This window comes from Mycosarcoma maydis, chromosome 4 (assembly GCF_000328475.2).
Source record: "Mycosarcoma maydis chromosome 4, whole genome shotgun sequence".
In the NCBI taxonomy this organism is placed as follows: Eukaryota; Fungi; Basidiomycota; class Ustilaginomycetes; order Ustilaginales; genus Mycosarcoma; species Mycosarcoma maydis.
In genome coordinates this window covers 398,072-413,741 of record NC_026481.1, presented here as the reverse complement: position 1 = coordinate 413,741, position 15,670 = coordinate 398,072, and the positions used below count along the sequence as shown (strand labels likewise).

At 54.8% G+C, this 15,670-nt stretch overlaps 4 protein-coding genes and 1 non-coding gene across 5 annotated transcripts; 4 read left to right on the top strand and 1 right to left on the bottom strand.

Moving 5' to 3' along the window:
• Positions 1-1,286: 1,286 nt before the first annotated feature.
• Positions 1,287-5,891, top strand: UMAG_05194 (uncharacterized protein; the record flags this gene model as incomplete). Its single annotated transcript, XM_011389936.1, has 1 exon — positions 1,287-5,891. One exon carries the CDS (start codon positions 1,287-1,289, stop codon positions 5,889-5,891), a length of 4,605 nt encoding a protein of 1,534 aa, XP_011388238.1.
• A 1,208-nt stretch (positions 5,892-7,099) lies between these two features.
• On the top strand, positions 7,100-8,062 carry UMAG_10198 (putative serine/threonine-protein kinase PPG1; the record flags this gene model as incomplete). The annotated part of the gene is made up of 1 exon (XM_011390059.1): positions 7,100-8,062. One exon carries the CDS (start codon positions 7,100-7,102, stop codon positions 8,060-8,062), a length of 963 nt encoding a protein of 320 aa, XP_011388361.1.
• A 323-nt stretch (positions 8,063-8,385) lies between these two features.
• On the top strand, positions 8,386-8,515 carry UMAG_16035. The gene is made up of 2 exons: positions 8,386-8,422; positions 8,471-8,515. It is a non-coding gene; the product is annotated as a tRNA-Ser (tRNA).
• A 1,953-nt stretch (positions 8,516-10,468) lies between these two features.
• UMAG_05192 (uncharacterized protein) lies at positions 10,469-11,959 on the top strand (the record flags this gene model as incomplete). Its single annotated transcript, XM_011389935.1, has 1 exon — positions 10,469-11,959. The coding sequence occupies one exon, from the start codon at positions 10,469-10,471 to the stop codon at positions 11,957-11,959; it is 1,491 nt and encodes a 496-aa protein (XP_011388237.1).
• A 552-nt stretch (positions 11,960-12,511) lies between these two features.
• On the bottom strand, positions 12,512-14,995 carry UMAG_05191 (uncharacterized protein; the record flags this gene model as incomplete). The annotated part of the gene is made up of 1 exon (XM_011389934.1): positions 12,512-14,995. One exon carries the CDS (start codon positions 14,993-14,995, stop codon positions 12,512-12,514), a length of 2,484 nt encoding a protein of 827 aa, XP_011388236.1.
• Positions 14,996-15,670: the final 675 nt, after the last annotated feature.

Below are 15,670 nucleotides of genomic sequence, written 5' to 3'. Positions count from 1 at the left end.
TAGAAAACCAAAGAGGCAAAGCTGAACACAGCAGCTCTGGCTGCGCCGCCTCTCTGAGCCGAGACCGCGTCTGTGATGCAAGCACCAGAGCACGAGCACCGAACACGAGCACTGAGCACTGAGCACTGAGCACGGAGCACGGAGCACAGAGCAGCGGTGCGAGTGTGAGTGTTTACCTTTGACCCCTGTTCAACATGCAAGGAATCTTTCCATCGACGCCCACCATGAGTCACGAGTACCAAGCTGGCATTTCACAATCACGAATGAATGGCCTCATCTCGTGTCTACGTATACAGTACAGTGCAGCTGTTGCTTGGCTTGCAATCTCGCTATTCTGTGCTTCACTTGATCACAGTCGACTGCATCGTTGGTGGGTCTGCATGAAATTGCAACTCGTGGATGCTGTAGACTCTGTTGCGACTTTATTTGGCCTAATGTCGGTGGATTCGCTGATCGGATTCACGATGATACCACGGTGGGTCAAGTTCGGCTGCTTTGTATCGTGTATGATCCAGAGTCGGTGTCAAACAGAGACACCCTCGAAACAACGCATCAACTCGACCGAAAAACAAAAGCCTGGCCTAACTATATCCTGTCTGTCCGCTGCTGCGCTGCTGTGTTGAAAATATACTCAAATTGGTGCGATAATTTTCTTTTGGTGCGCGCCTCGCCTTTTTCTGGCACGGTACGCCAATCGTGAATCGAGTTTTGGGCGCTCTGAGACGCCTCGGTTCGTGATCATCGTCGCCATCACTATCACTATCACCATCACCATCATCATCATCATCATCATCATCATCTCCCTTTCTCTTTCGTGATCCTTTCTTCTTCATCTCATATCCGCATCTCGTACTTGCTCCTCTCTTTGACTTTTCTTCTTTTGCAAGGTGCTCAACAAGCCCTTCCTGCTTTGACCTAGCTCGACTGTTGAACGTCGCATCCGATTTCGTCCCACCTTGCTGCATCTCGATCCACTATCAGTACCAACAGCGCGTGCTCTTCAACAACTCAACATTCATCGTCTTTCCACCGATCACACTCGTTTGACCTGACCGCGCTGCATCCGCATCCGCATCGGCATCGGCATCCGCATCCACATCCTTGCCGCGCCCCTCGCTGCGCCTCTAACAGCGTACGTCGACCTATCTCACCCGGCATCTGCGATGCTTTGATCCGCCCCTCTCTCTTTTTTGTCTCTTCCTTTCCTGTCGTCGTCCTTGCTTCGCCTCCGGGTGCGTCGATAATTGAACCCCATCATCATCCTCGACTTGGCATCAGTAGCCATCATGGTGCCATTCGTCGCTACCGTCCCGGCGAGCAAATCCTACCGACGCGCTTCGCAGCCACATCCATCCACCTCCCGACTGGCACGAGCCATGTCCAAATCAGCTCTCTTACTCACCATCGCCCTCCCTCTCGCCTCTGCATCCGTTCCCAAGTTTCCTAGCATCGACTTTGATCTTCTCGGCGCCGTCAGCATCGCCGGCTCCTTTGCTGGCATCCAGATCTGGAACCAGACCGGCTCCTCACAAAGCCCAAACACAACCTATGACTCTGCTGCATCCTCTCTCCTATCTCGTGCCGCCAATGGCACCGTCTCTTTCATCAGCGCTACAGAACAGGGTGGCACCATCCGCGCCATTTGTCAGATGCAGTCATCGCCCAACACCGTCTACGTCGCCGGCAACTTTTTCTCCATAGGTGGTACATCTGTCAGCAACATTGCCTCCTACAACCCTCGCTCAAAGATGTTCGACAACATGGCAGGTGGCCTCGATGGCACCGTCCATGCTCTCTTCTGCGATAGCGACCAGCAGAAGCTCATCGTTGGCGGCTCCTTTTCTGCACCCGTCAACGGCGCGTCTGAACGATACCTTGGCAATGTAGCGCAGTGGGACGTAGCAGCATCCACATGGAATCCAGTCGACTTTGGCGGTCTCGATGGCACCGTTAACACCATCACGCAAGGTGGCAACAATTCGCTTATCCGTTTCGGTGGCAGCTTTGACACTCGCTTTGCCTCCATCGGCGCTAACGGCATGTCTTCGGGCACCAACACCTCGGCGTCCTCTCTCACAGCCGCGCTCACCCCCATCTCTCTCGGTCAGGTCGAGTTTGGAGGTGGTCCCAGCTCCAGCGACGCCGGCTTCAACAACCCGGCCCAAATTCTGTGCCCGCAAGGCGCCGACGGCTCCGGCAACTCATATCTCTTTGGCGATGGCGCCAACGGCCGTCTCACGGCACGTGCCTTCCGTGCCCTGAACGTGCGCGCCATCCGTCTCGGCAACACCTTTGTCGATGGCCGCGGCACACGCACCTTTAGTATCGTCTCGATCCCCGACAACACCGAGCTCGAGCTCATCTACCTCGATCCGACCACCAACCAGAATGCTACATGCACCAACAACTGCCCCTTGGCGCACGACCCGACTCTCCCCTACCAAGACTTTTTGATAGCAGATACCCCGACCAACAACGCGCCCGGTGGTGTCAAGCGCCTCACCGGTATTCAGTTCACCGCTACCCAACACTATGGCGCCGGCGCTGGCCTTCACCTCCTCGAGCTACTCTCTGAAGGCGGCTGGGCATACGCCTACAACGCGCTCAATCGCGGCGGCTGCAATTCCGACCAGAACGGCGCCAACGGTACCGACTCGTCTGCTACCAACCAGGGCGGTTGGTACACTAGCACCATTAACACGCTCGCCGGCACCGTCGAGCCCGTCTTGGCCTACACCGACTCATACTCCAACCTGGCATCTGCCTCGTCTTCCGCCACCGTCACCTTTTCCGTCGACATTCCCATCAATGGCAACTACACCATCAACATGTTTGTCCCCGGATGTAGCGCCAGCAATCAATGTGCCCAGCGCACCGACGTCCAAGCCAACGTCTTTGCTCTTCAAGGCTCACAGGGCAACCTTACCCGCGTCTCGCAAACCAACCAAGACGACCGCACCGTCCAAATTTACAGCGGCGAGGTCCACAAGGCCGGACAAGGCTTCCAACCCACTGTGGTGCTTTCCATCCCCTCCGATGCCCCCGCGCCTTCGGGCGGTGGTGACTTCACCGTCATCGCCGACAAGGTGAGCTTCCTGCTGCTCAATAGCAACGAGACGCTCCAGATGAACCGTGCTACCGGATTCGGCGTATTCGAGTACAACCTCTTTGACCCGGCAATCACTGCGCTTCAAGCCAACGGCACAGGCATTCTGCCAAACACCACCATGACCGACGTCGACGCCTTTGCAGCGACCCTTTATGCCAATGGCGTGCGCAGCAATGCCACCAACACTGCCGTCTCCTCCATCGTCTCGATTGGATCGCGCACCTTTGTTGGTGGATCGTTCACCTCGAGTGGCAATGTTAGCTTTGCCAACATTGCTGGCTTTTCCCAGGACTCGGCTGGCAAGACCCCCATCGAGATCGCCAACCGAGGTCTCAACGGTCCCGTCGAGGCCTTAGCGAACCTGGGCAATGCACTCTACGTAGGAGGAAATTTCACCGCCACCGCCGACGGCGCAGTGGCCGCTTCTTACGTCGCTCGCTACGATCCAGACGCAAACACTTGGACTGCGCTTGGCGGTGGTCCCGATGGCGCAGTCACTGACATTTACCCGCTCGGTCCCGATGCCATCCTCGTTGCCGGCTCCTTTGTCACTGTTAATGGCACTGGTCAGAGCGGCGGCTACGCGGTCTGGAACTCAACCGCCGACGCATGGCAGACACAAGCTAGCTTTGTGTCGGCAGAAATGACAGCTGCCTTCGCAGATTACGCCGCAAGCACCGAAGAGAGCTTTCTTGCCGGAAGTGTCCGCGCGTTGAGCCTTCAGTCGGCATCTGGCGCTGCTCAGATACGTGCTCCCGATCAGCCTGGCGACTTGCCCATCATCGAATCGCTCAAGTTTCAATTCGCCACTCCGTCCGGCTCTTCTGCCTCCGCCTCGTCGTCTGCTAGCCTGGCGCGCAGGTTCAGCATTGGTAGCACTTGGCAGCAGCAGCAGCAACGACAAGTGCAGCAGCGAGCTGAGGTGTCAAAGCGTGACTCGGGTCCTGGCTTCGGCTCCAGATTGTTCTCACTCCTGCCAAGAGCGCCCTTGGCTAACGGTCATCGTGAAGCACCCTCCGCACAAGCCGCTTCATTGATCAAACGGGCCGCCATCATGACGCCCGCCTCCCTCATGTCGAGCGGTGAGAGCGAGATCCTCGCCAGCGCCTTCTGGCAGCGTAACGATGGATCGTTTGTCAACATCCTCGGTGGAAACTTCACCACCACTTCTGGCATCCGCAATCTTGCTTTCTACGACGACTCCACCAATGCTGCATCGGCTTTCCCAGCGCTGCCCACTTCGTCCCATCAACAAACCAACATGGTGATTCGCTCGTTGCTGGTCGACGCCGACATGCTCTACGTTGGCGGCGACGATGGGTTCGAGGCTTACGACCTCAAAAAGGCCAGTTGGATCACCAACGCTGCACCGCTCTCCGCCAGTTCTGGACAAAATCTCTCCGTCACTTCCATTGACCATCGGCCGGACTCGACGCAGCTCATCGTCTCTGGCAGCTTTGCATCCGCCGGCTCCCTGCCGTGTGCCAACGTCTGTCTCTGGGACACCAACGGCATGCGCTGGAGTCCTCTGAGCGCCGGTCTCAGCGGCGAGATTGCCGCCATCGACTTTGCCGGCAACAAAGCCAACCAACTCATCTTGGCGGGAGCCATGACGGTCAACGGTGCCGAAGCCTCGCTGGTCAGCTACAACTTTGATACGCAGATCTGGACCAGATTGGGAAGCGTCGGCAGCGGCCCAAACCAGATCCCCGGACCTGCCACGGCTGTCAGTGTCGACGACCTCAACGCCAACGCCATCTTTGTCGCTGGTCTCACCGCCGACGGCACCGCGCCGTACTTGGTCAGATGGGACGGCACCCAGTACACGGCCGTCGGTACCGGTCAGTTCCTTCCTGCCACGGGCATTTCGCAATTGACGTTTGTGCCCATTTCGAAGGCGCACCCAAGCAACCCGATCCTGGAGGATAACCGATTGCTCGTGGTCAGTGGCGCATTGGCCACACAGGACTATGGCAACATCTCGAGCGTCTTCTTCGACGGCCAGAGCTACTCGCCGTTCTTGCTCGCGACCAACCTGGATGGCTCTTCGGGCATTGTGCGTGCCTTTTCTCGCTCCACCGAGGTGCTGCAGTTTCCCAACCTGCATCACCTTGCTGTGGGTCTGGTCATTCTCATCTCGATTGCGATCGGACTCGGTATCGTCTTTTTGCTGGTGCTGCTCGGCCTCATCTGGGCCATTGCCAGGAGACATCCTGAGCCCCGTGACGTGGACGTGCCTATCTCGGCGAGCGACGAGTCGCTGGGTCTTGGTGAAAAGAAGCGGCCTTCGAGCTTGCTGGCAACGCTCAATGCGGCTACCGAGAATGCCATGCTTGGTGAGCACGGTGGCGGTGCTGCCACTGCTGCTGGTCTCGGTGCTGCTGCTGCTGCTGCGGGTCACCGTGGACCAGGCTCGCCGCAGCAGCGCGACATGGGCGAAGAAGCGGCCATGTCCAACTATCACAGCGATGGCGGGCGTACCGGGCAAAGCGCTCACACACAGTATCACACAGATGATGGCGGCTTTTCCGATGAAGCTGGCATGCTTGGTGTCGGGGCTGCAGCTGGCGCAGCAGCTGCCATCGGTGGCGACGAAGAGGACTCGCCCATGGAGGGGATCCCTGCACATGCACGCTACGACTTTGTGCCTAACCACGAGTCGGAACTTCCACTGACGGCAGGTGAACCCATCGAGATTCTCGATGACCAGGATCGTCACTGGTGGCTTGCCAGAAACACCCAGGGTCAGACCGGCGTCGTTCCTAGCGCTTATGTGATGTGATTGTGTAAGGCTCAAGCGAGGCGCCATTCTTTCATGGGCCTGTTTTCTCTCATACCCGTTCCGTGCACCGTTTTCGGGCATAGCAACACCGCTTTTCAACACAAAACCACCCGCACACACACACACACACACTCACTGTCTTTTTTCTTTGCATCACTCTTTCACCGCATGTGCGTGCCTGTTATATTCGTGATTCGTGGTTGCCTCTTGTTCTCGAGCGCGCCTCTCAGCAGGCTGCTGGCTCTTGTCATCCGTGTTTGCTTTGTGTCTATTTTCAGCGTATCCTCTCGCATTCGTGATTTGTCTTGTCGTGTTTGTGTTGCGAGGTGGGAGCAGGAAGCGAGGCGTGGAAACAAAAAAAAAGTTGCAATTCGACTCGGCACAGCGGCATAACATCTCTGTTGGAAAAAAGGAAGTCGGGGTTTGATTCACGATTGCGGCTTGGCTTGGAATAAACCTGCATCTCGACTCCACACCATCACTCACACCGACCTCCCTGGCGATCAACCTCAACCATTTTTGGCCGTTTGCTTTGATTACTTGCCACCTCACCATCGTGGTTGTGGTCAGCAACTAACGCCACTCCATCTAGTCTAATTCGCTGCCCCTCCGCATTTCACTCATCCAAACACTCGTTGTCAAACGATTTGAAGAGGGTCCGCTAGCAGCTTTGAGCCTTTAAAAGTCGGACAGGATCGTGCGACTCAGCCTGTCGCCCCTAACAGCTCAGCTTACGACAAACTGTATATCTTTCAATAGTAATTGCTAGGGAACCACCACCGCGTACACCGCTGCCATCCTCGATACCCATACCCAAGGGAGGCATTTCGACCTATACGATACCGTTGCAGATTTTCCACCACTCACTCCCAGGCCGCAGGCAATTATCTGTACACGACGATAAGCGGTAACAAAGGCACGAAAGCATAGCATTCCTTTTAAGACCATCTTCCGAAAAGCAGAAAAGACGAGCAAAACAATCGACTTGACCAATATCTCACGAAATCGCACACTAAAAGAGTCTTGCTGGTTTGGCAACGCTCTAACTCAGTAGTTGCACGATTATCCTGCTGTCAAACCACGCAGCGCTAGCTCGGCTGCCGTTCACGCATAGCGTCAGAGACTGCTCCCTCCGATTGGACCTCTCGCTCCCCTACATCTGCCGCTGCTCTACATATCACCGAAGTGACCGATACTTTTAGCGTATCATGGCCTTCGACCTAGATGCGTGCATTGCCACGTTGCTGAAAAAGCAGCTTCTCGGCGAAGCACTGCTCAAAGAGATTTGCGAGAAGACAAAAGAGATCTTGATGCGCGAATCCAACGTTGTGCACATCTCGGCGCCTGTTACTGTCGTCGGCGACATTCACGGCCAGTTCTACGATTTGATAGAGATCTTTCGAATCGGAGGCTACGCACCACATACCAACTACCTGTTTTTGGGCGATTACGTCGATCGAGGGTTGTTTTCTGTGGAAACCATCTCACTGCTTACATGCCTGAAGCTACGATATCCGGACCGAGTGCAATTGATCCGTGGCAATCACGAGTCGAGAGCGGTGACGCAAACCTATGGGTTTTACACCGAGTGTCAACGCAAGTATGGATCTGCCAACGTATGGACTTACTTTACCGACATGTTTGACTTCTTGACACTGTCGGTGGTGATCGACGATCAAATTTTCTGCGTCCACGGTGGCCTCTCTCCTTCCGTACAGTACATTGATCAAGTCAAGATCATCGATCGCTTTCGCGAGATCCCACACGAAGGACCCATGGCCGACTTAGTATGGTCTGATCCCGATCCGGACAAAGAAGAATTCGCCATCTCACCGCGTGGTGCAGGCTATACGTTTGGCGCCTCAGTCGTAAAACATTTCCTCCATCGCAACAGCATGAACCACATCCTACGCGCCCACCAATTGTGCATGGAAGGCTTCTCAGTCCTCTACGACGACAGACTTTCAACCGTATGGAGCGCGCCAAATTACTGTTACCGTTGTGGAAACATGGCTAGTATCCTCGAGGTGTTCCCCGATGGTAGCAAGCATTTCAACACGTTCGAGGCCGCACCCGAAAACGAAAGGGACGGTCCGAATCAGCATAACATGAATGGTGGCCCCACAGCGGCGAACGGTGGCAAACATGAAGCCGTCGAGTACTTTTTGTGACATTGTTCCAATCAAAAGCATGAACGAATCACATTTTACACAGCGTGTGCGCAGTTCGAGCTGAACGTCCTCTGCGTATACAGTCGTGAGAACGATCAGAAAAGCTCCTTTGAACGAGAAGCACGCGCTTCATGGTGTGAGTTTGGAGGGGTTTGATACATCTTGCGGAGCGGGTTTTGGCATAAGTTATCTAGTGAAGCGATTTTGGAACAGAGGAGAACTGAAGAGAGTCTGTGGGCATAGCCCCGGACTTCGTAGCTGGCTCAATGAGCAAAAGGCTCATGGATCATAGTGCCAACACGATTCTTTGGTCGGGCATCTTGGGCACTATGGCGGAGTGGTTATCGCGTGGCACTAGAATCGGTTGCATTCTAGAGTAAGCATCCTACTCACCAAACAATACAGTGTATGCCATTCCCTCTGGGAGCGCAGGTTCAAATCCTGCTGGTGTCGTTTTTTTGGCATACCTCATGCGATGCTTTGGCACTATGCCAAGCCGAAAGCTGAGCAGAACTCCCACCGAGAAGTAAGAGCAACAATCAGAAGAAAACGGCCGAGTAATCGTGAATAGCATTTTGGAAATGAGATCAGTATCAAGCATCGCCATCGGTCGACAGATACCAGAAGTCAAAAATTGACCCCAAATTCGATTCCACGATCAACAGTGGGGGATCCTTGGGTAGTCCCAAACGACCCTCTGCCAATGCCTTTTGATCAAGATCTTAGAGTAGGACCCATCTCACAGGCTCATCAAACAAGTACGAACCCAAGAACACATGGCGGACCAGTTGCAATCGCAATCTTGTATCTGTCGACAGCCACAGCCACTTGCAAACGCATTACGTCGTTCCCCTACCTGCTCATGTCAACTCCCGTCTTCCTGTGCTAGTACGTGTCGTCCCTTCGGCGCTATGCAGCCATCAGGGTGGACTGGCGGACAACTACCGTGCCCGTTTGTCGATCAGAGCCTTCACATGTGAACATACAGCACTCGTTGCGCGACCAGCTACCAGCGCGCTTCACTCATTTATGCTTTTTACAACCATAGAAGCTGACTTCAATCAAGCGACGAACTGACTGGGGAACGCTTCTCTAGACATAGACTCAACCATCGTATCTCATTGGACGATGCATGCTGCTACTGGTACATCATCTTCGCTTCCTCCCTGAACAGTTTTATTCACTTGCGTATCTCTTTCCGTCCATGGCCCCGACTATTTTCTCGGGGAGTATAGGTTCTGCTCTGATAGTTTGGCTCTCCCTTTCTGCGATCAGGAAGTCACCAGCTCTCTGAAGTCTCTTCTTTGGACTTGCAGTCTTGGCTTGGCATCACATTCGATGGTCGTCTGGAGCGAACATGTCATTGCATCAAGCTCTCTCTTGTGTGTACCCCGATGTGATGGTGAATGTCATCTCTTATCCCCGTGTGTCTTGGGCTAGCAGAAGAGCAGCCACGCAAGTGAACCAAAGCTGGACGGGAATCAGAACAGTCACGAGTGAGAATTCAGAAAAAGGGAAAGAAAAGCAGCGCTCTAAAAAGTCCTGAAATCTAGGTGACACTATTTCTAGTCGGCCTGCAGGCATCGTGGCTGCTGGCGATCGAGACTTCGAACGCATAGTTGAGAGCAACAGCATAGCTGGATCGACGTCGTATCGACATGGTACTTGGCAGCAACAGTTCAAAACGTGAAAGACAGTCACGAGTGTTGAGCTTGACACGCGTCTTCCTTGACAAGCCGTGAAGAGCGGAGTAGCAAAATCGAGAATTCGGCTTGGCTCACAGGCTCACGGCTCAGAGTTCACGCCTCGTGACTACAGTCACGAGTGAAGACTCAGGGTTCAAGTTTGGTCAAGTTGTTGTTGTCCCAGAGCAACAGGCTCAGTCAGGCACACTGCCAAAAACGCAACGCGTCCAGTCATTCACGATTCAAACTTTGACTCAGCTGCTGCCGCGAAGTTTCGACTGCTCTGTGGTCGAGCCAAGCCGAACACATCGTGCAAGCTGAGCGACGAGCGAGTAAGCTACTCGGGACTGCTGATTTGCCGCTTTGGATCGGATTTTCGGCTGTGCTCAACGTCTCTCGAACAGCTCAGCAATCACATAATCACCGAATCCTAGCTGGACCGTGCCGAGACTGTATACAACTCACATTCTAAACTTTCTACATCATCACCATCATCAACTCTACATTTGACCCCACCAAACCTGCATTCTTTGCATCGACACGTCTAAAACTACCCGATCAATCTCCAAACGCTAACGATAATCGATCCAAAATCGTTTCGCTCGTTGCGCTCGAGTGACACGCGGAGCGCATACATTGGATCCGATATCTACCAGGAAGCCCACATAACGCCAAATCTCAGCTCACGGCCCCGCTACGAGGTGATTGTCCTTCCACCATCATGTTTCTCTTTGACGCACTTGTCTTTCTCATAGCCATCTCGCTGTCCATAGGCATTTCGGTGCTCATTTCACAACCTTTCAACGGCGCCATTGTTCGCTTGCGTGCCAACTATTTGCCCAAGGCTGTTAGTCTTGACAACGTTCTCGAAGATGGCGCAGGCTCAGCAAGCGGGCCACGCGCGCTTTCGTCGTTCTTGCTTTCAGAGCGCAGGTCGAGCGCAAAGATCGGCCCGGTCGTCACGGGCGTCTTTTCGATGATGCTCAGAACTAAACGCTTGGAAGGCTGGGCCGGGATCTACAAAGGCTCCATCCCCGTAGCTATTCAGATCTTGACGCTGAGCTCACTCACAGTTATCTTCTTCGCCGGCGCCTCCGCAAGCTCGCCGGGTAGCGCGTACAAGGCCGGTCCCGCCGGTCCAGGGCAATTCAGCTTCTTTGCCAACCTGTTCTACATGCTCTTTGTAGCCTTGGCTGCACTGCCGCTCAACGTTATCACCTATCGCGCCATTGTTCATCCTCGCATTCTCCCGCTCAACAGACCGAGGGAAAACCTTCGTGAACTCCTCTCCTATACCGAATTCAATCAGCCTTGGCGCCTCTACATGCTACCAGGTCTTCTGGCTGCCAACATGCTCCACGTCATCTGGATCGGCCTCGCCACTCGCATCGTTCGACAGCTCACGGTCCCCTCTCTCGGCGGTATCCCTGGCACCAACCCTGCTGCACCGGGCGACAACACCTACTCAGGCCCAAACTCGAACATGCTCGAGGTCAGTCCTGTGGGTTTGCCCATCTTTGTGCTCTGGAACGTCATCAGCGTGGTGGTTCTGGCTCCCCTCGAGTGCGCTATGGTGAGACTCTCGACGCAGCGACCGGAAAGGCAGAACCCGCTTCACAGGGCGTATGCACGCGTGCCTGCCCAGGGCAATGGCGCAGCTCCGTCGCCCTACTCGCATCAAGCAACCGCGGCTGCACAGGCGCAGCCTGGAGGAGGCTATAGAGACGCGGATCCGGCCGCCGCTAGAAAATCGACGGATAGCGCTGCGGATAAACCACTTCCTTCGTCTCCTAGCGAGCTGCCCGGACGGCCGTCGTTTGCCATCGAAGACGAAGACGACGATGATGGTGATGTGGGGACTGCGCAACCAAAGGCGAATGGAAACAGCAGCAACAAGGCAGCTCGTGTGCTTGGTCAGACCAGCTCTGAACCGGGCGCGGCCACGGCAGCGGCTGCTGCGGGTTCGGACGCATCGTACAACGCGCAACCAACGTTTTCGGGAGGCGAACCGCCAGAGCCAGTGATTGCGCTGCGTCCGATCGAAGAACAGACTGTCGAAGAGGCAGCTGCTGAATTCGGCGCACCCGTTGTGAAGAGGTATGAGGGTTTGATGGATTGCTTCAACAAGATGGTCGATGAGGAAGGCGTTGAGAGTCTGGGGAGGGGCGCGTGGGTCACTTTGATCGCCATGTTTGCCGGTTCATTCAGTTGAGTGTCGGCGGCGGCGGGCAGTCGAACTCGTGGTCAAGCTTGTGGCGTCTCGAGCTCAGAGACGAAGCGTTGGCGCGTCCGAGCATCAGTGTGGTCTTGTTTTCTGCGTTTGTTGATGGAACTTATGAAAGCATTTTCTTGCTCGTCAGGCGTCGGTCGTGATGGGCGTGATTTTAGTGGGGCTACGCTACGCTCATGGACGTCGGCATAGACTCCCGACTGATGTCGGTGCGGAAGTGGGCTTGCACCACGGGCGTGTGACTGTAGCAGTGGAGATAGAAAAGACATACGTTGGCATGGAGGATGTGTGGAGATGTCTATCCTGCTGAGGTCCGGGTTGGAGTCGTGTGCTGAGCTAGTGCTTGAGGGATTGCAGGGTATTCCGCGTACGCGGGCTGAAAGGTGCTGCGTTAGGTTGACGCAGCAAAGTGCGTTACCTAGTGTTGTGAACGCCTACTTGACGGGAGTCTGCACAGGCGGCTACTCAAGGTCTTGGACTGCGTTACCAACAAGAGAATACAAGAACATGAAGAAATGTGTCGGAGGATAGGGATTAGACGATGAAGCTAGAGGCGATAGCGGTGGACGAGTACATGTGCAGCTGGTACTCGAGCGAATGCGAGAGTGTCTGGAGCGAGTCTTTGGCGAGTGTTTGGAGGATGACGTTGGCCGAGTTGTCACGGATGCGACTATTGATGAGCGAGAGACGTTGGATGATGGTGTGGAGTGCGGCAATGCGCGTGCGGTCGAGACGCGGGTGCAAGGCGAGGTACGGTTCGAGTGCCAGGCGCAGTGCTCGCGATGACGCGCCGAGCTGGTCGTGCCGGATGTGTGGGTCGCACACAGACGTACGGTCAGACGGCGAAAACGTACACATGTGGATCGGTAGCTCGCGCAATGCAACCGACGCCAGTTGCGTCGCTCCAAGCAGCGTCTCAAACCTGATTGCGCGACCATCATCAACAGTACAGAACGGTATGCGCGCATCGGCGTCGCCTGCGCGCCCAACGCTGTTCGTCACAACCCGAAATGGTGAACTCGCTCCCCTCGCATCGATCGCCGACGCCAGCATCTCGAGATCGAGCGAGAAAGGCTCGAACTTGATTCGTCTCCAATTCTCGGTCTCGTTCTTTGACTCCACCTCGTCCGAGCCCTCTGCTTCATCTGCGAATGGGTCCGAGGACGGAACAACCTCGGTATCCGCTTTGACCACACGCGATACCGCTTGGGTTGCACAACGTGCTGGTGCAACGTGCTCAGTCAGCGCGCACCATGCCAACCATCTTGTCATGCCGCACACCTCCTTGCTCTCCCCCGGAAACCTTGTCACCAACCTTGCGCGAGCTGCAATCGACTTATCCGACAACGCACTAAACGTCCTTTGACATACTTCTGCCTGCAACTTGGTCGACAAGTCACTGTCCGTTTGAGCTGCAGCACCAAAGATGCTGTCGAATGCGCGCCCGATGGCGTCCGACACCGCATAGTTGGTGCTGGCTGCACATGCGATCGCCATGCTGCAGATATACCCGGCCAAAATGGAAAGCTTGTCTTCGACAAACGCCGCATCAGTGGAGGCGCCAGCGATCATGTCGAGCATGCGAGCGAGGTTGATGAGGACATCGTCGCGTTCGGTCTGCGTGAGATACATGTGCAACTCGCATGCCACGGCGCTAGTCGACGAGCTGCTTGCGATCTCGTGCTTCTGCAGTGCAGAAAGCTTCGCTGGTGCTGCGCTGAAGCAAGCAACATCAGCCACGTCAGGGTGATCGGGAAAACACTTTTCAAACACGTCGGGGTCCATTCCGATGCTGCTGAGGATGTGAGGCACGCGTCGGACTACGTCGGTGAGTGCTCTTGGAATGGCCGCATCGAGCTGCTGTGCGTAGTGGGACTTTTCGGGTTGAAAGATCAGAGACCGGAAGAGGGCGCATGTGAGTTGACTTTGCATGGCACCACGTTCCAGGATAAATGTGATGGCGAGCCAGACTAGGATGCGCCTGATCTGACGCCTATCAAGACCAAGCGAAGGTGGAAGCATACCGGCGAGAAGGATGCATTGAGCGAGCGTGTCCCACTTGGGCTGGTTGGAGATTGGTGGTAGAGATGTTTGTGCGCTCGTTCCTGCGTTCGCAGCCGAAATAGGTTGCTTTTGTTCAGGATCTTTCTCGACGGAAGGAAGTGGGCAGAAGTAAGTGGCGACTGGAGCAAGTACCTTGTCTGACCTGTAGAACTTGATATGAGCCTTGGATACTGGAGCATGACCGGTCTTGCTGCCACCTGCGTCTGACTGAAAAATGTTGAGCGCTAGTTGCTTTTCATCTTCATCTGCACCGACCGCAGCGAGGGACGCTGCGAGTTGTTGCTTTGCCTTGTTTGCATCAACATGGTGCTCCGCCTCGTCATCCGAGCCAGAGGCCTCCGACTGCGAGGACCACAGAAACGATGGAATTGTCGGCGACAAAGCCCTGACCATCATCTCTTGTTCTTCCTCTTTTGCATTGAGATTGAGCGGATAGCGAAATAAGTTGTTTTTGCTACCTTTCGCCTGTATGGGACCTACTTTGGCTAATCGAGAAGACTTGTCGTGGTTGAGGTGCGGATTCTCTGAATCAACATCACTAATTGCAATACCCATCCGACCGAGACGTTCGTGCTCCATGCTAGTAGCGATAGCTTCTGCTCTCGAAAAGCCGTCGGCGTCTGTTCCACGTTTGATCTTGCGCCGCTGCTCACGCAGCAAGCCATCTATCATGGATGTCTTGCTCGCTGGTACCGCAGCGTATTTCGCTAGCGAAGTGGGAAGCCGGTGCGGGTGACGCTTGAGACGGGAAGAGTCGTTCAGTGGGTCGATACTGTAGCTGGCGGGCCGTTTGAGCGCTGCCTGTCGTTTCGTGCTTCCAAGCATGAGTGATCCGAGATTCTCTTCGTCGCTGTCGACATCGATGGCACCGAGGGCGGTCACGCCTATGGGTTTGTTGGTGGAAGATGCGGCTTGAGCTTTATCTTGAAGCTCTTGCTGCGCTTTCAAGCGCATCCTTTCGCGTAGCGAAAGACTGCTGCTACTGCCGACGCCATCATCAGATGCGGCTTTATAGCTGCTGTTGGCAGACGAGGTTTGGGCTTCAGCTTGAAGCTCCTGCTGTGCTTTCAAGCGCATCCTCTCGCGCAGGGACTGACCGTTGCTGCTCCCGACCACATTTTCATGCGCGCCGTTACCGTTCATTGATCGATCGTGATGGAAACTTCTTCATCTGACGGCCCAGGCGATGCGAAGAGACAAGTAGGAAATCAAGAATAGCAGAAAGAGCGAGCAGCAAGTCTCAGTGAGTGTCGGTCTTAAATCTCAAGGGTCCGCCCTGTGCTTCGTGCTGGATTTTGTGACGTCTGAGAGTCGTGAGTCTGTATGTTTCTGCACGCGTAACAACAAAGAATCGCGACTAAGTTAACGTTAACTCACGACTGAATCACGAATCACGAATCACGAATCACGAATGCACAAAATTCACCAGAGTTGTTAGACCCATCGCCTCCTATTCCGATGTATTAGTTCCAAGATCTTGCGAGCTCCTCACTGAATCGCTTCCAAACCATCACTCTCCATTGTAACGTCGATCATAGGCGAAGCAGAATGATGGCCTTCAAGAGGCACTATAGTTTTGGGGTTCATGAGAAGTATATGAAGTACATGCGAAAGGGCTGGGTGCAAGTG